This window comes from Hyla sarda, chromosome 11 (genome assembly GCF_029499605.1).
Source record: "Hyla sarda isolate aHylSar1 chromosome 11, aHylSar1.hap1, whole genome shotgun sequence".
NCBI lineage: Eukaryota > Metazoa > Chordata > Amphibia > Anura > Hylidae > Hyla > Hyla sarda.
Window position 1 is genome coordinate 72,944,836 of NC_079199.1, and position 19,609 is coordinate 72,964,444.

General features: G+C 44.9%; 1 protein-coding gene across 2 annotated transcripts in view; it reads right to left on the reverse strand.

Annotated features, from left to right (window-relative positions):
- Nucleotides 1–19,609, reverse strand: part of BAZ1A (bromodomain adjacent to zinc finger domain 1A) — a 353,746-nt gene that overhangs the window by 34,434 nt on the left and 299,703 nt on the right. For both annotated transcript variants that reach the window (XM_056545400.1, XM_056545399.1), the window contains exons 20-21: nt 9,131–9,276; nt 7,585–7,733 (exon numbers count right to left, since the gene is read on the reverse strand). In XM_056545400.1, coding sequence (XP_056401375.1) covers nt 7,585–7,733; nt 9,131–9,276 — 295 coding nt within the window. The remainder of the gene's footprint in view (nt 1–7,584; nt 7,734–9,130; nt 9,277–19,609) is intronic.

The following is a 19,609-nucleotide window of genomic DNA, read 5'->3' on the forward strand; positions in this document are numbered from 1 at the left end:
AAAAACAGACAAGTGTGAACAGTGTGCACCATATCCAGCCTGTGAAGAGAGCGCTCCCATGTCTGGGAGGGAGCAAAGAAGAATGAAGGGAGAACAATGTCTTCCTTCAGATGAAAGATAGAACAACCTTGTCCTGGTGTAGAGTGAGAAAGGAAGGGCAACACATGAGAGTCTCAAGACTCGTGGGATGAAGGTGATCGCAATGAGGAAAGCCACCTTACAGGAAAGAAAACAGAGGGGAAACCTCTCGGAGAGGCTTGAAGGGAGTGCCCAGTAAAACATCTGGCACCAAGCTGAGGTTCCAAGCAAGAGTGGGAGAAAGAGGGAGGAGACTCATTGATAAACCCCAGCATGAAGGTACGCACATAAAACTGGATGCCAAAGGTCTCAAAAAAAAAAAAAAAAAAAAAAAAAGATTGGAAAATGCAAAAAACCTGACCCCTGAGGAAACTTAGAGCAAGGGCTCCTCCATACCTGACTGCAGAAAAGCCAGAAGTTTTAGTAGAGTCAACTCCTCAGGTAAAAGCCCGCTAGGTGCAGTAATAGATACTGGTGGAGTGTCCAAGTGCTGAGTTCCACGTCACAGAACAAAAAAACTGTTTACTTCTGTGCCAATCACCCAGAAAAATGAGGATGCAGCGTTGGTAAAATGTGATATATTTTTTATTGCAAATAGCCTTCAGGCGCGTTTCGGGCCTGTGAAACTCCATGTACAACATAAGCCTGTTGTACATTGAGAAAGGGTCACAGATCCGAAACGCGTTTGTCTGAAGGCTATTTGGAATAAAATATATTTTACCAACGCTGCATCCTCATCTTTCTGGGCGGTTGGCGCCAAAGTAAACTTTTTTTGTTTTTTTGTTCCACGGTCATGGAACACAGCATTTGGCACTGTACCCCTCAGCCAGGAGACACCTGAATCCAATTGCCGGTCGGTTGCAGCAAACACTGTCAGAGGTAGTTGTGACCCTATACACAACTAAAGAAGGTGAGCGCCATTTCACTCACAGTTTTCATATTCACTTTGTACAGCTTTGCAAGAATATACTGCCCTATGAGAAGTTCTGCTTATTTTTTTTCTCTTTAGCACAGATCCTGGTGGAAGGAGACCTGCGTGCGTGGATCATGGTGTGGATGACACTGTCCAAGAAACCGGAGACCTTCTTAATTTAACAGCATGTTTAAACCGCGATATTGAGAGTTCAGGTGGCAGAGAGAAGCCCGAGAAAGGAGGTCAGAATGGTCTGGGAGACGAATTGGCAACAAGATTGACCACGTCTGCATACCATGTGTTTGGGCCAATCTGGAGCCACAAGGATGACTGGGATGTCCTGATCTTGCACACAATCCTGGGAAGGAGAGGGAGTCAGGGCAAACCAGAGGGTTTTGAGACAAACAGAGGAACCTTGCAGTTCAGCCGGAATGCCTTACATGAGTTCCACAGCGGTTGCAGATCTGAGTAAAAAGAGACAACGTAGTTCAGCCGAAATTCTTCACATGAGTTCCACAGCGGTTGCAGATCTGAGCAAAAAGAGAGTAAAGAGACAACTCGTCAGGATTGGTCATTGTGCAGCTCAGAGAATCCACCTACCCGGTGGACCTTAAGTTTTGCCTATATCAGGAGCCGCAAGACTTCTGCCATGGTTGAGGCGCTGCACATGCAGCCTTGGTGGTTTATGTATGCCACAGCTGTGGCGTTGTCAGTCCAGACCTGAACAGAGAGGCCAAGGAGGAGAGACTGCTAGTTGCAAAAAATTATCGCCTGGAGTTCCACATTGATTGAAAGGAGGGCTTCCTGAGGTGTCCAACCGCCCTCAACAGTCCTGTTGAGAAGGACTCCTTCCCAGCAGAAATGACTCCCATTGCTCGTCAGTACCTGCCAATGGAATGGCAGAAAGGAAGGTCCCTGGAGAAGTGACTGGACCCACCAAAGAAGCGACTGACGAACCTAAGGGGGAAGACGAATGCAAAAATGCAGAGAAACTGGGAGAGAACAGCAAGCTGAACAGGGTAATCATGGAATTGGGCAAAGGGCACTTACTCCATGGATGCCACCAATCTGCCCAGCACCGGTATGCAGAAAGAAAGGGTGACCATTTAGGGTCAGCGTAGGACCTTGATCCCCAAGATTACAGTGGACAGTTTGTCCGCGGGCAGGGAATTTCAGGCTGTAGCCATATCAAAGTGGAGTCCCAGAAAGGCTAGGAACTTGGGATGGTTGGCAATCAGGGGGAGAATGCTCAATGACAGAAAACTATAGCCTAAGACATCCACACCAAGTTAGAGATAGACTGTCACAGGGAGGAGGCCCAGGTCGCAGTGGGCTCAGAAATAGAACGGTCCGGAGGGCCGTCCTGAGCGGTCAGCAGCAGGGGGCTAGGCCAAGCAACTGCGGTGCAAGCAGAGGAGGACTCGGTAGAACCGCCAGACATAGTAGTCGTGCAAATGGCAAAGTAGTGGTAGGAGACCAGGGAAGGAGCACACAGGATTGCTTGTCAAGGAGTGAGATAACACAGACAGAGCTCACCTAGGATTCCTGTAGCAAGCAAAGGAGCCAGGTGCTGCACATAGGCTGAGTATCCAGCAGCAGGAGAGGGGAAGAGGAGTCCACACCGATCCACGCCACTAGTGCCCCACGTCACTGCCTAGGAGGGGCTTGAAAAGGACAACCAGAAATCAGGAACAGAAATGGCATCCAGGTGTCCTACTTGCTGAAGATGACCCCAGAAGTGTGCGCTACTCAGCCATAGAGCTTCTGTACAGGGTGCTGGGTGAGGAGGAGCTTGAGCAGGCCACACCCGGAGTGCTGCAAAAAAAACTATCCTCCAGCTGCGGCGATTGACTGCCCTGTGAGCCACATGAATGTGCGGAGAAAAGGAGGAAGATGCCTGCCCGTCACAAAAGCCGCTCAGCTGACACAGGGCTTCAGCTAGGAAAGGGGCTGATGTAGCTACTGAAGCAGTGCCTGCCAGCAAGCCGCATGAGCGGACTCTGCGAGCAGGGAGGAAAAGATGGCCACCAGCCATGCGAGCAGCACAGCAACCCCTTAAAGAGTGCCACCGGAAGTCCCTCCCCAAGTAAGGGGTTGAACATCACAAAGAGCTGGCAAAGAAACTTGACATTAGGGATGGAAGGTCCAGAGGGCCAGCACAGGGGCCATATGAGAGAGGGGGACCCGGAAACAGGAAGGGTGGGGGATGAATAGTGCATATTCAAGGTTTGGATATACTCACAGCCAGATAAAGGCCACGCTGCAACACAAGCAGCAGTAGTATGCAGGTGCAAGACTGGGACCCCAAACCAAGGTTACAACCTCAAAGGCACAACATCACAAGCTATTATGGTGCCCCTTTGTTGCATGCAGGAGATCAGTTTTTATAAATCCTCCTTGCATCAAAACAATATAAATCACCAACTGACCAACACCAGTGAAAAGAGGTGCCTAAAATATAACTTATTTCTTTAGTTAAAATACTAGAAGCAACAATGGTGTGAGTATTGTGCTGGGCTGGAAGTCAGCCGGTCTCATCGCCATTGCGAGAGTGCGCGCTGCTGTACATCTTTATATGAAGACTCAGAGCCGGACACCAGCTGGAGGGTTATAAGGCGAACCCCCGCTGGCTGAGGACTTCAGACTAAAAGGAAACACCCATACGGTTTATTCCATTTTTTTTATGATTGAGAGAGCTTCTGACAGCATTGGATGAAATGATGAGCAATGTTTGACTGTCTGATGTTTCATATGGGTCATTGTACTCTTTGTTAATCTTATTAACCCCTTACGTTCTGAAAATTCCCCTGATGATGTCGCTTAAATAGGTGACAGAAATGCGTTGGGTGAACTAGTCACCAGCAATGAATGACTAAGGGAGTGATAATATTTATTTGACTTGTAATTATCAAAACTATAATAGAATTGGGAGGTGCTTTTTGTGCTAACATTATAGCACACATATATATAATTCTTAACAGCTCTTCTTTCTGGTCTCAAACAAAATACAAGCACAATACTCACACCATTGTTGCTTCTAGTATTTTAATTAAAGAAATAAAAGTTATATTTTAGGCACCTCTTTTCACTGGTGTTGGTCAGCTGGTGATTTATAATGCAGGAGATCAGGGAGGACTACGGTGTCTGTGTCGCCCTAAAACAGCGGTACTCAACTATTTTTAGTGAGGGTCCGCTTATCCACGTCTGTCACTGGTAAAGGTCCGAATTAAGCGCTAAGGCCTGTTTCACACCTAGTGTTTCACACAGTGCCAGGAAGGATATAGGTAAAATGACTGAATTCTGGAGGATGTGAATACATTATATTTATTAAACATATTATATATATTTCCTGTATTTTCTCAATTCTGCCACAGACTGTACCCATGAAAATAATACTGCCACAGACTGCACCCCTGAATGTAATCCTGCTGCATACTTGCCTTGAATAAAATACTGCCCCATTGTGTACTACTAAAAATCATACTGCTGCATACTATACTCCCTGTATATAATACTGCCACATGCTGTACCCCTAAATATAATACTGCCAGATACTATACCCCTGCATACATTACCGCTGCATGCTGTGCCCCTGGTATACAGTCATAGCTGTAAATGTTGGCACCTCTGAAATTTTTCTAAAAAATGAAGTATTTCTCACAGAAAAGGATTGCAGTAACACATGTTTTGCTATACACATTTTCATTCCCTTTGTGTGTATTGGACCTAAACAAAAAAAGGGAGGAAAAAAAGCAAATTAGACAATGTCACACCAAACTCCAAAAATGGGCTGGACAAAATTATTGGCACCCTTTCAAAATTGTGGAAAAATAAGACCGTTTCAAGCACATGATGCTCCTTTAAACTCACCTGGGGCATGGAACAGGTGTGGGTATTCTAAAAATCAAACCTGAAAGCAGATGAAAAGGAGAGAAGTTCACTTAGTCTTTGCATTGTGTGTCTAAGCATGGACAACAGAAAGAGGAGAAGAGAACTGTGAGGACTTGAGAACCAAATTTGTGGAAAAATATCAACAATCTCATGGTTACAAGTCCATCTCCAGAGATCTAGATTTGCCTTTGTCCACAGTGCGCAACATTATCAAGAAGTTTGCAACTCATGGTACTGTAGCTAATCTCCCTGGGCGTGGACAGAAGAGAAAAATTGATGAAAGGTGTCAACTCAGGATAGTCTGGATGTGGATAAGCAGCCCCAAACAAGTGCCAAAGATATCCAAGCTGTCCTGCAGGCTCAGGGAGCACCTAACCCTTGACATTTAAATGAAATGAAATGCTATGGCCAGAAGGACCTCACTGCTGACACAGAGACATAAAAAAGCAAGACTACATTTTGCCAAAATGAACTTGAGTAAGCCAAAATCCTTCTGGGAAAACGTCTTGTGGACAGATTAGACCAAGGTAGAGCTTTTTGGTAAAGAACATCATTCTACTGTTTACCGAAAACGTAATGAGGCCTACAAAGACAAGAACACAGTACCTACAGTGAAATATGGTGGAGATTCAATAACATTTTAGGGTTGTTTTGCTGCCTCTGGCACTGGGTGCCTTGAATGTGTGCAAGGCATCACGAAATCGAGGATTACCAACAGATTTTGGGTCGCACTGTACAGCCCAGTGTCAGAAAGCTGGGTTTGTGTCCGGGATCTTGGGTCTTCCAGCAGGATAATGACCCCAAACATACGTCAAAAAGCCCCCAGAAATGGATGGCAACAAAGCGCCGGAGAGTTCTGAAGTGGCCAGCAATGAGTCGAGATCTAAATCCCATTGAACACCTGTGGAGAGATCTTAAAATTGCTGTTGGGCAAAGGCGCCCTTCCAATAAGAGACCTGGAGCAGTCCAACATTCCGGCTGAGAGGTGTAAGAAGCTTATTGATGGTTATGGGAAGCAACTGGAAAAAATAACTGAAATCAAAGGGTGTGTAACCAAATATTAGTTTAAGGGTGCCAATAATTTTGTCCAGCCCATTTTTGGAGTTTGGTGTGACATTATGTCCAATTTGCTTTTTTTCCCTCCTTTTTTGGTTTAGTTCCAATACACACAAAGGGAATACACATGTATAGCAAAACATGTGTTACTGCAATCCTTTTCTGTAAGAAATACTTCCTTTTCTAGAAAAATTTCAGGGGTGCCAACATTTACTGTATTACTGCCACACCCTATGCCTCTGAATATATTACTGCCTCACACTGTGCCTATGGTATAGTACTGCCACACGCTATACCTCTTGTATAGTACTGCCACACGCTGCGCTCCAGGTATATTTCTGCCACAAGCTGTGCCCCTGGTATATTACTGCCACATGTTGTATCCCTGGTATATTTCTGCCACACAGTATGCCCCTGTTATATTTCTGCCACACGTTATGTCCCTGGTATATTACTGCCACATGCTATGTCCCTGGTATATTACTGCCACACACTATGCCCCCAAATATAATTTTAACAAACACTGTGCCCTCTTCCAACTTATTTACCATAAAATAAATGATGCCCCTGTGGCCCCACAATAAATGATGCCCCTGTGGCCCCACAATAAATGATGCCCCTGTGGCCCCACAATAAATGATGCCCCTGTGGCCCCACAATAAATGATGCCCCTGTGGCCCCACAATGAATGATGCCCCTGTGGCCCCACAATGAATGATGCCCCTGTGGCCCCACAATGAATGATGCCCCTGTGGCCCCACAATGAATGATGCCCCTGTGGCCCCACAATGAATGATGCCCCTGTGGCCCCACAATGAATGATGCCCCTGTGGCCCCACAATGAATGATGCCCCTGTGGCCCCACAATGAATGATGCCCCTGTGGCCCCACAATGAATGATGCCCCTGTGGCCCCACAATGAATGATGCTACTGTGGCCCCACAAAAAGTGATGTTACTGTGGTCCCACAAAAAGTGATGTTACTGTAGCCCCACAAAAAGTGATGTTACTGTGGCCCCAGAATATAAGATGCCACTGTGCCCCAGAATAAAAAAAAATGACACTGTGCCCCCCGAATAAATTATAATATGCCCCCAGAATAAATACCACTGTGCCCCAACAATTATTTATGCCACTGTGCCACCAAATAACCTGTGCCCCTGTCACTCTTAAGCTGTTGCAAACTACAACTCTTATCATGCACAGACATAAGGTCATGATGGGAGTTGTAGTTCTGCAACAACTAGAGAAAACCACAGGTGAGGGGGGGAGACACAATTAACCTGTCCCAGGTCCTGTGCTGCCTCTTCTAGTCAGGCCTAGCCAGTGCAGATGATGTCGGCAGTGCTAACTGTGTGGCCTGCCTGCATCACAATACAGTGCTCCATGCTGTGGGCCACAGCTATTCATTTGTATCAGTGTCTTAAAGACAGCTATACAAATGAATGATTGGAGAGCCGGCGGGCGGTCCGCCAGTTATGTACCCCTGCCCTAGAACGTTATTAACTAGAATATAAATTATAAAGAAAATTATTTATTCATTTTCTATTAGTCAGTTACATAACCTTTGTGGAAAAACAAAATAATCACACTTTGACATATGCCAACATTACCATTAGAAGCAATTAAAGCCACTGGCAGCTTACCAAGAGGAGTTTTTAAGTATTTGCGTTCCACTCCCTGCTCTATTTTCAATAATGCTTCTGCCAGATAGCGTACAAAATTTGTTACTGGTTGTGGAGTACTGGCATTTGTGGATGTGGCACTTTGGATGTCCGTTTTCAAACTTTGGAGCCTGAAGTAAAATATAGTTTATTAAATTAAATACAAGGTTCAAATAACATTGAAAATCAAAAAGCTCTGCAGTAACTCCTAGATAATTACCGTATTTACTCAAGTATAAGCAGACCCGAATATAAGACGCGGCCCCTAATTTCACCCCAAAAAACCTAAGAAAACGTATTGACTCGAGTATAAGCCTAGGGTGGGAAATATATATCATTCCCCCCCTTCCCCCGTCATCATCATCCCTCCCCTCTCATCATCCAGACCCCCCTGTCCATATGAACCCCTGTCAATATCACCCCTGTCATCATCCAGACACCCCTTTCGTTGTCTTTTCACCTCCCCAGTTGTTGCTCTAGTAGCTGCAGGGACCGTCCAGGGAGCGTGAGCCGGGCCGTCCATCTTAACGGCAGGGACCGTCCGCATTCCGGTGGGGAGGGTGAGCCGGTCTGGGCCATCCATCTTCACCAGGAAGGCCCTCTTCTCCACTCTGGACCGTCCCCGGACTAGTGACTCTGCATTGGTGCCGCCGTGCAGGGAAGCCCCTGCGTGGCAGCGTCAATGGCCCAGAGCGGAGAAGAGGGCCTCTCGGTGAAGATTGACAGGCCGGACCCGCTCACCCTCCCCACCGGAATGCGGATGGTCCCTGCAGTGAAAATGAATGGCCGGCCCAAAACTCTGCTTGTACTCTAGTATATATGGTAAGCCTTTTACTTATTATAGAAATCCAAATCCATCCATAAAGCACTAGCCAGCGCAAAACAGCCATTGCCTGTGAATGCCCCGACACCTCTCGGTCTGCTACTCTCTTGCACATCTTAGGCAGAATTCACACACGAAAACGTGCAGAATGTCTGCACAACAAAACACATATGGACATTTCACACACTTGCCCGATTCAGCGGGTGTTAGGACCGCTCGGAAATGTGCCATCTCAAACTACAATGCATTTTCTTGCGGACTCTGCAGAAAAAAATAGACCTATTTTTTTCTGCAGATGCAGGAATCAGAATTTCCAGACGCGGGAATTAGAATTAATTAAAGTAGACCAAGACAAGATCTTATTATTGTATATAGATTGCACTAGATATGTGGAGAATTCCACAGAGGAACCTTCTGTACAGGCTAAAGCAAAGCCCAAGTGTGGGCTTTTGCACTGCAAAATTTGGTGCAACTGGGCAAGCATGATGCACTCACTAAATTCCACTATAGCTGGAGCAAGTTCAGGGAAAAGGTGAAAGCCTACACTGAAAAAACATTTAAACACAGAACTCCAGATTTATCAACTTGTCTGATATGCCCATAGCAACCAGTCACAGTTCAGCTTTTATTTTACCATTGCAATTTTGTCTAAAAAGCAAGGATCTTTACTAATTATTATTTCATTTTTCGTTAAGGTCTACAAACCTGTCCTTATTGCTTTGATTTATCTCATTTTCCATATCAAATTCTTTATTCTCCAGTTTCACAGTTCCATTTTCTTTCATCTCATTATCCAATAGTATGTATGAACATTTCTCAAGAGCGGCCCTCCATGACTGTCTGTCAGGCACCTGAATCAAAAAAGAAAAACATTAGTATATATGAGAAGCAAAAAAGTATTTGCAGCAACCAAGATTTTTAGCCTATTTTCACACTAGTGTCAAGGATTACATTTATTATGAACCAATGAAAGGTATGCCCAAACCTTCAACTAAGTCTCTGGGGGATTCAGTATCTTTGATCTTAAAGGGGGTAATCCAGTAGAAAAATTTTTTTGTTTGTTTTTCAAATCAACTGGTGCCAGAAAGTTTAACAGATTTGGAAAATTACTTCTATTTAAAAATCTTAACCCTTTCCAGTTCTTAGCTGCTGTATACCACAGAGGAAGTGGAGTTTTTTTCTGTCTGACCACAGAGCTCTCTACTGCCACCTCTGTCCATGTCATGAACTGTCCAGAGCAGGAGAAATCTTCTATGGGGATTTGCTCCTACTCTGGATAGGTCCTAACACAGACAGAGGTGTCAGCAGAGAGCACTATGGTCAGACAGAAAAGAACAACTCAACTTCCTCTGTAGTATATAGCAGCTGATAAGTACTGGAAGGCTTAAGCTTTTTAATAAAAGTAAATTTACAAATCTGTTAAACTTTCTGGAGCCAGCCGATATGAAAAATTGTTTTCCACCAGAGTACTCCTTTAAGAAGAGTGCAGTTAAAAATATCACAAAAGGATGACTGCACCCTTGATGAAGACTCTTAAAGACCTGAAGGGTAAAGTCATACGTACAGTGTTTGCTGCAGATTTAACAGCATGTAAATTAAATATAACAATGATTAAACAGTGTCAAACCAGTAGCAAAAATGGTACGTGTTACTGTACCTTAAAAAGGTACAAAACCTTGTACTCTGGCATGTATAAAAAGGTTTTTATCTAGGTACACACATGTGAACATTTCTCTCACAAAATATATTTTCAAAAGTGCTACTGACATGGAATTTTCACAAAATGTTGGTAACAACCCAAGTAATAAACACATACAAAGAAACTAAGACACATAAGCTCAGAAATTAAGTTGTGTGTAATGTGAAATATCACAGGGAAAAATAATTAAACACAGGAAAAGGAGGTGAAAAAAGGAATTGAAATCCAAGGCAACAGCTAAAATCTATCAGAAACCAGCTGATAATTTGCACTGATGAGGGGTTGCATTGCTTTTTGATTCAGTTCTACCTGATGACCTACAAAAAGGTCTCATTTCCAAGGTGTCACATAAGACACATCCTATGATAAGCAAACGCTATAAGCTGTCTGAAGACCTTCACAACATAACTGTTGCAAAACATAATGTCATTGGTTACAGGCGCATTTGTAAGCTTCTGAATGTTTCAGTGAGCACTGTTGGGACCATAATAAATAAGTGGAAAGACAATTATTTCACCATGAACTTGCTTGTCACAAGATGTCTAACAGAGGTGTGAAAAAAAATCTGAAGCGTTGTCTAAGAGCCAACAACCATTTGTGGAGAGCTTCAAAAAGACATGGAATACGCAAGTACTATTGTCTCAAAGAAAACAGTTTGTAATGCACTCCACAGCCATGGCCTATATGCATGATCACAACCCAAGACTCCACTGCGGAATTAAAAGTGTGTTCAAGCTTGTTTAACCCCTTAAGGACCAAGCTCATTCTCACCTTAAGGACCAGAGCATTTTTTGCACATGTGACCACTGTCACTTTAAGCATTAATAACTCTGGGATGCTATTACTTTTCATTCTGATTCAGAGATTGTTTTTTCGTGACCTATTCTACTTAAACATATTGGTAATTTTTTGTCGATACTTGCATCATTTCTTGATGAAAAATTCCCAAATTTCATGAAAAATTTGAAAATTTAGAATTTTTCTAATTTCGAAGCTCTCTGCTTGTAAGGAAAACAGACATTCCAAATAAATTATATATTGACTCACATATAGCAGCATTTTTTACACTAACATGTCCTTGTAGAACCAGCTTTTGAATTTTTGCAAGGGGTAAAAGGAGACAAATCCCCCCAAAAATGTGTAACCCAATTTCTCTCGAGTAAGGAAATACCTCATATGTTAATGTAAAATGCTCTGTGGGTGCACTAGAGGGCTCAGAAGGGAAGGAGCGACAATGGGATTTTGGAGAGTGAGTTTTTCTGAAATGGTTTTCGGGGGCATGTCACGTTTAGGAAGCCCCTATAGTGCCAGAACAGAAAAAAATAAAATAAAATAAACCACACATGGCATACTGTTTTGGAAACTACAGCCCTCAAGGAGCGTATCCAATGGGTACAGTGAGCCTTAACACCCCACAGGTGTTTGAAGACTTTTCGTTAAAGTTAGATGTGTAAATTATAATTTTTTCACTAAAATGCTGTTTTCCCCCCCAAATTTAAAATTTTTACAAGAGGTAATGGGAGAAAATGCCCCCCAAAATATGTAACCACATCTCCTCTGAGTATGGAAATACCCCATGTGTGGACGTCAAGTGCACTGCGGGTGAACTACAATGCTCAGAAAAGAAGGAATCACATTTGGCTTTTGGAAAACAAATTTAGCTGAAATGGTTTTTGGGGGGCATATCGCATTTAGGAAGCCCCTATGGTGCCAGAACAGCAAAAAAATAAACCACATAGCATACTATTTTGGAAACTACACCCCTCAAGAAACGTAACAAGGGGTACAGTGAGCCTTAACATCCCACAGTTGTTTGACAAATTTCCACTAAATTTGGACGTGAAAATGAAAAATTTTATTTTTTTTCCAGTAAAATGCTGGTGTTACCCCAAATTATTCATTTTCACAAGGGGTAATAGGAGAAAAAGCCCCCCAAAATTTGTACTTCTGAATTTCTTCGGAGTATAGAAATACCCCATATGTGGATGTAAATTGCGGGTAAACTGCAATACTCAAAGAGAAAGAGCGCCATTGAACATTTGGTTGAAATAGAAGTCGGGGGCCATGTGAGTTTACAAAGCCCCCATGGTGCCAGAACAATGGACCCCCATTTTGGAAACTACACCCCTCACAGAATTTAAGAAGGGGTGCAGTAAGCATTTACACCCCACTGGCATTTGACAGATCTTTGGAACAGTGGGCTGTGCAAATGAAAAATTAAATTTTTCATTTTCACGGACCACTGTTCCAAAAATCTGTAAGACACCTGTGGGGCGTAAATGCTCACTGCACCCCTAATTACATTACGTGAGGGGTGTAGTTTCCAAAATAGGGTCACATGTGGGGGGGGGGGGGGGGGGGTCCACTGTTCTGGCACTATGAGGGCATTGTAAACACAAATGGCCTTCAATTGTGGACACATTCTCTCTCCAAAAGCACAATGGTGCTCCTTCTCTTCTGAGCATTGTAGTTCGCCCGCAGAGCACTTTACATCCACATATGGTGTATTTCCATAATCAGAAGAAATGGGGCTACAAATTTTGGGGGGCTTTTTTCCTATTTTCCCTTGTGAAAATGAAAAATGTAGGGTAAAACCAGCATTTTAGAGAATTTTTTTAATTTTCACATCCAACTTTAACGAAAATTCGTCAAACAGCTGTGGGGTGTTAAGACTCACTATACCCCTTGATACGTTCCGTGAGGGCTTTTGTTTCCAAAATGGGGTCACATCTTGGTAGCTATTGTTTTGTGTTTATGTCAGAACCACTGTAAAATCAGCCACCCCTGTTTAAATCACCAATTTAGACCTCAAATGTACATGGTGCGCTCCCACTTCTGACCATGTTGTGCGCCATAGAGCACTTTACGTCCACATATGGGGTACTTCCGTACTCAATAGAAATTGCATTACAAATTTTGGGGATTTTTTTTCCCCTTTTACTGCTTGTAAAAATTAAAAGTATGGGGCAACAACAGAATGTTAGTGTTATTTTTTTTATTTTTTTTTTTTTTACACTAACATGCTGGTGTAGACCCCAACTTTACCTTTTCATAAGGGGTAAAAGGAGAAAAAGGCCCCCAAAATTTGTAACGCAATTTCTCCCGAGTACGGAAATACCTCATATGTGGCACTAAACTGTTGCCTTGAAATACGACATGGCTCCAAAGCGAGAGAGCGCCATGAGCATATGAGGCCTAAATTGGGAATTTGCATCCGCCACCAAAATAACCTACAGCAGTGTTTCTCAAACAGGGTGTCTCCAGGTGTTGCAAAACTCCCAGCATGCCTTGACAGTCAGTGGCTGTCCAGCAATACTGGGAGTTGTTTTTCAACAGCTGGAGGCTCAGTTTTGGAAACCGTGCCATACAAGAGGTTTTTTATTTTTATTGGGGGTGTTGACTGTGTAAGGGGTATGTGTATATGTAGTGTTTTACCCTTTATTTTGCAAAGGTGTAGTGTAGTGTTTTTAGGGTACATTCACATGGGCGGGGGTTTACAGTGAGTTTCTCGCTGGGAGTTTGAGCTGCGGTGGAAAAATTCTCAAACTTGCAGCAGAAAACTCGCTGTAAACCCCGCCCGTGTGAATGTTCACTGTGAGTTTGTTACTTAACTCAGTGAGAGTTTGTTACTTAACTCAGTGAGAGTTTGTTACTAAACTCAGTGTTTCGCAACCAGTGTGCCTCCAGCTGTTGCAAAACTACAACTCCCTGCATGTACTGTCTATCAGTGCATGCTAGAGTTGTAGTTTGCAACAGCTGGAGACACACTGGTTGCAAAACACTGAGTGTGCCTTCAGCTGTTGCAAAACTACAACACTCAGCATGCACTTACAGCTGAAAGGCCTTCTGGGACATGTAGTTATGCAACAGTTGGAGGCACACTACTGCAACTCCCAGCATAACCTTTGGTAGTATGTTCATGCTGGGGGTTGTAGTTATGCAATTGCTGGAGGCACACTTTTTCAAAGAAAAAATGTGCCTCCAGCTGTTGCATAACTACAACCCCCAGCATGCAAAAACTACCAAAGGGCATGCTGGGAGTTATAGTAGTGTCTTCTGCTGTTGCATAACAACAACTCTTTAGCCGTGCACCCCTTCCTGTTCACAGGAGGTTTTATAAATTGATATTGGATCCAGCATGTCACCCAGTCAGAGGCCATATGCCCAGCAGAGGTGAGTGAAATGAGTGTTAGGGATGACATCAAGTGGTGACTTTTATTCTTCGGTTGCGGTGCGGTACATGTGCATCAAGGCGCGGGACGCCGGGAGCCCACGAACATGGATGAAAATGACATGAATCTAAAATTCACGTACAAAATAGGTGGTTCAGAACTTGAATTTCTGGACGTTAAAGTGAACGTTCAAAATGGAGAATTTGTAACTCAAAGTTATCGAAAACCTACGGCCTGCAACTCCCTACTGCACTATGGGAGCTATCATCCCGAACATGTTAAAAAGGCTGTCCCTTACGGACAGCTCTTCAGGTTGAGGAGAATAAATAGTCGGGATGCGGACTTTGTGGTGCAAAACGAGCATTCCCAACAACAACAAAAAACAGCATAATCAGAGAGGAAAGAATACATCTGAAGATAGGTTGTCCTTTTCTTTTACATATAGCCCGGTAGCAGAGAATATAAAAAAGGCTATCAACAATAACTGGTTTCTCTTGCAAAATGATCCAGATATACAGAGATGGACTAGTAAATGACCCTTAACATTCAAAAAGTGTAAAAATTTGAAAGACACTCTTATCAGCAGTAATCTAAAAGGCACCCCTGATCAGAACTGGTTAACAGAAAATACCTTGAAAGGAACATATAAGTGTGGTCATTGTAATTGGTGCAGCTATTGCTGCACTGAAAAATACATTACCCTTGGAGGAATAGAGGCACAATGTAAGGATTTTGTCTGTTGTCGCACAAAAAAAGTGGTGTATGCCATACGCTGTGATTGCCATAGATTCTATATTGGGTGCACTACCCGCCCCCTAAATGTAAGATTTCGAGAGCATGTAAACGCCCTGAAAACGGGAAAAGGCTCTCCCAGATGAATACAACATATGAGGGAAGTACACGGAAGTGATCCAAAAACTATGCATTTTCTTGGCATTGAATGTGTAACCACAGAATATGGCATAGATGTCCGAAACACCCTTTTGAAAAGAGAAGGGTTGTGAATAATCAAGACTAGAGGTGCACCGAAATGGAAATTTCAGAACCGAAACGAAACCGAAATAAAAAAAAATGTCCGGCCGAAACCGATACCGAAAATGACTTCTCCCCGTCTTCTGATAAAATGCAGCGCTCCGCTCATTAGATTAGATTCCCCCACATTAGATTGCCAGCTCCCCCACATTAGGTCGGGAGTTCCCCCACATTAGTAGGCAGCTCCCCCACAATAGTAGGCAGCTCACCCACAATAGTAGGCAGCTCCCCAGCAATAGTAGGCAGCTCCCCAGCAATAGTAGGCAGCTCCCCAGCAATAGTAGGCAGCTCCCCCACATTAGGTCAGCATTTCCCCCACAATAGTAGGCAGGTTCCCCACATTAGGCCAGCATTTCCCCCACAATAGTAGGCAGCTCCCCCACATTAGGTCAGCATTTCCCCCACAATAGTAGGCAGGTTCCCCACAATAGTAGGCAGCTCCCCCCAACAATATTAGGCAGCTCCCCCCATATTTGTAGGCAGCTCCCCCCCACATTAGGTCAACAGTTCCCCCACAATAGTAGGCAGGTTCCCCACAATAGTAGGCAGCTCCCCCACATTAGGTCAGCATTTCCCCCACAATAGTAGGCAGGTTCCCCACAATAGTAGGCAGTTCCCACACAATATTAGGCAGCTCCCCCCACATTTGTAGGCAGCTCCCCCCCACAATAGTAGGCAGGTTCCCCACAATAGTAGGCAGTTCCCACACAATATTAAGCAGCTCCCTCCCACATTAGGTCAGCAGTTCCCCCACAATAGTAGGCAGGTTCCCCACATTTTTAGGCAGCTCCCCTCCCACATTTGTAGGCAGCTCCCCCCCCCCCCACATTTGTAGGCAGCTCTCCCCCCACAATATTAGGCAGCTCCCCCCAACAATATTAGGCAGCTCCCCCCAACAATATTAGGCAGCTCCCCCCCAACAATATTAGGCAGCTCCACCCCAACAATATTAGGCTGCTCCCCCCCACATTTGTAGGCAGCTCCCCCCACCCCACAGACATACAGCTTCCAGCCATATACAGTGTATGGCTGGAGGCTGTATGTCTGTACTGCTGCCCCCACAGTGATCCGGTCACCGCTCCTCCGGCCCGGGGTCACATCTACTGCTATGGCATATGGACCATAGCAGTAGGTGCCGGGACCGGAGGAGCGGTGACCGGAACACTGAACAAGATGACGCGGTCACTTCTCCTGAGACGATCCTGCGGTCCTCCTGCGTCTCTATGGTTGTACGCACGGGACGTCAGTGACGTCCCGTGCATACGACCATAGAGGTGGAGAAGCGAGGGACCGAAGGAGGATCGCAGGAGGATGCCGGGGAATGGTGAGTGACAGGCAGACATCCTTATGTCCCGAAAAGATTTTTCGGGACACAGGGAAGTCCGGGGTAGGAATACTTCTTTTTATGTGCCCGGGCCGGCTCCCGTGTGTGGCTGCAGGCGGGGGCCGACCAGAGCATATAAAACCTAATACTGTATACTAAAAACCAGGGGGCCTCCAGCTGTTGTGAAACTACAACTCCCAGCATGCCCGGACAGACTTTGCCCCCCCCCCCCCAGATGTTGCGCCCGGTGCGGTCGGCCCCCCCTGCACCCCCCACGAGTGCCTCTGCCAATGGCAGTGTTTGTAACTGGCAGGGGAGGTGGATCATTATCGGTACATTTTTTGTTGTTTCGGCATTTTGCCGAAATAGCTATTTTCGGCCGATATGTATCGGCCGCCGATATGTATCGGCCGCCGATATATCGGTGCATCCCTAATCAAGAATAATGCTCTGGGTAATCCAGGCTTAAATGGCAGGTTGGAGATGAATGTTTTTGTTTAATTCTATCCATCCAGGTCTGTGTTTAATGTGTCTGTTTGAAATGGTTTTAAATTCACTGTGTTTGCTTCATTGAAATGTAACACCTCTTTTCCGTGATGTGAGCAAAAAGGGTGTATTTACCTGTGCTCAGGTGGCGGAAAGGGCGGATCAGACGAAGCACTGCTTGGTCAGTGCGAAAGCAGCTGTTCATCCATGTTCGTGAGCTCCCGAAATCCCGCGCCTTGATGCACATGTACTGCACCGCAACCGAAGAATAAAAGTCACCACTTGATGTCATCCCTACGCTGTGAGTGCTCCTTCTGTTTTTCTTCGTTTTTGCATGGCATGAACTGTCTTTCTCTATAAGAGGTTGAGCACAGGAAGATACACTCAGTGGTTCTGTACTTATGTCCTGCTGCTGTTGGATTAGTGAAGCTGATACACCTGTGTCGTGAGCGGCAGTTGCCGATCCCAGTTTCTCTCAGCCTGCCTGAAATGAGTGTTAGGGTGCCATCCGAAATGAGGTCACCTCTGCGTGGTGGATGGGGGAGGAGGGGGGGGGGGAGGGGAACACGTTTTGATCAAAAAGTGCACAAAAGAGCCTCCATTTTTTGACCAAGAGCGCTGCTGCAACCTTCTTTTCTGTATACTCATATACACACTGTTCAAAAAAATAAAAGAAACCCTTAAACAACACAATGTAACTCCAAGTCAATCACACTTCTGTGAAATCACACTGTCCACTCAGGAAGCAACTACTGATTGACAATCAATTTCACATGCTGTTGTGCAAATTTATCAAACAGGTCGAAATTATAGGCAATTAGTAAGACACCCCCAATAAAGGAGTGGTTCTGCCGGTGGTGACCACAGACCACTTCTCAGTCCCTATGCTTCCAGGCTGATGTTACTTTTGAATGCTGGCGATGCTTTCACTCTAGTGGTAGCATAAGACAGTCTACAACCCACACAAGTGGCTCAGGTAGTGCAGCTCATCCAGGATGGCACATCAATGTGTGCTGTGGCTAGAAGGTTTGTTGTGTCTGTCAGCGTAGTGTCCAGAGCATGGAGGCACTACCAGGAGACAGGCCAGTACATGGGGAGACGTGGAAGAAGCCGTAGGAGGGCAACAACCCAGCAGCAGGACCGCTACCTCCACCTTTGTGCAAGGAGGAGCAGGAGGAGCACTGCCAGAGCCCTGCAAAATTACCTCCAGCTGGCCACAAATGTGCATATGTCCACTCAAACGGTCATGAGAGTGGTATGAGGGCCCAACATCCACAGGTGGGGGTTGTGCTTACAGCCCAACACCGTGCAGGAAGTTTGGCAATTGCCAGAGAACACAAAGATTGGCAAATTCGCCACTGGCGCCCTGCGCTCTTCACAGATGAAAGCATGTTCACAATGAACACATGTGACAGACATGACACAGCCTGCAGACACCGTGGAGAACGTTCTGCTGCTTGCAACATCCTCCAGCATGACTGGTTTGGCGGTGGGTCAGTAATGGTGTGGGATGGCATTTCTTTGGGGGCCGCAGAGCCCTCCATGTGCTTGCGAGAGGTAGCCTGAGTGCCATTAGGTACCGAGATTAGATCCTCAGACCCGTTGTGAGACCATATGCTGGTACGGTTGGCCCTGCGTTCCTCCTATTGCAAGACAATGCTGGACCTCATGTCGCTGGAATGTGTCAGCAGTTCCTGCAAGTGGAAGGCATTGATGCTATGGACTGGCCGGCCCGTTCCCTAGACCTGGATCCCATTGAGCCCATCTGGGACGTCATGTCTCGCTCCATCCACCAACACCACGTTGCACCACAGACTGTCCATCCACCTCATCAGGAGAATGCCTAGGCATTGTAGGAAGGTCATAAGGGGCACGTGGAGGCCACACACACTACTGAGCCTCATTTTGACTTGTTTTAAGGACATTACATGAAAGTTGGATCAGCCTGTAGTGTGGTTTTCCACTTTGATTTTGAGTGTGACTCAATTTCCAGACCTCCATGGGTTGATAAATTTGATTTCCGTTGATAATTTGTGTGTGATTTTGTGTACACATTCAACTATATGAAGATGAAAGTATTTCATATGATTAGTTAATTTATTCAGATCTAGGATGTGTTCTTAGTGTTCCCTTTATTTTTTTGAGCAGTGTATGTTTAGGGAGACTAAATCTGTATGAGGCTAAATCTGTATGAGGCTAAATCTGTATGAGGCTAAATCTGTATGAGGCTAAATCTGTATGAGGCTATGGACTTCCAGATTCTAAAATTAATCTTAAATGGGCACTGTCATCAACGTTTTTTTTTTCTGATATGTTGTAGTACATATTTTTTTTTTATTAAAATGTTTAAATTAAAATTTGAAAACCGGCCACTAGGGGGTCTCCCTCCTAGTGGCCGGCTGCAGGCTGGCGTGACGTCACGCCTGAATTCGGACTGATGCCGGCCGGGCATCAGTCCTAATTCATTCAGC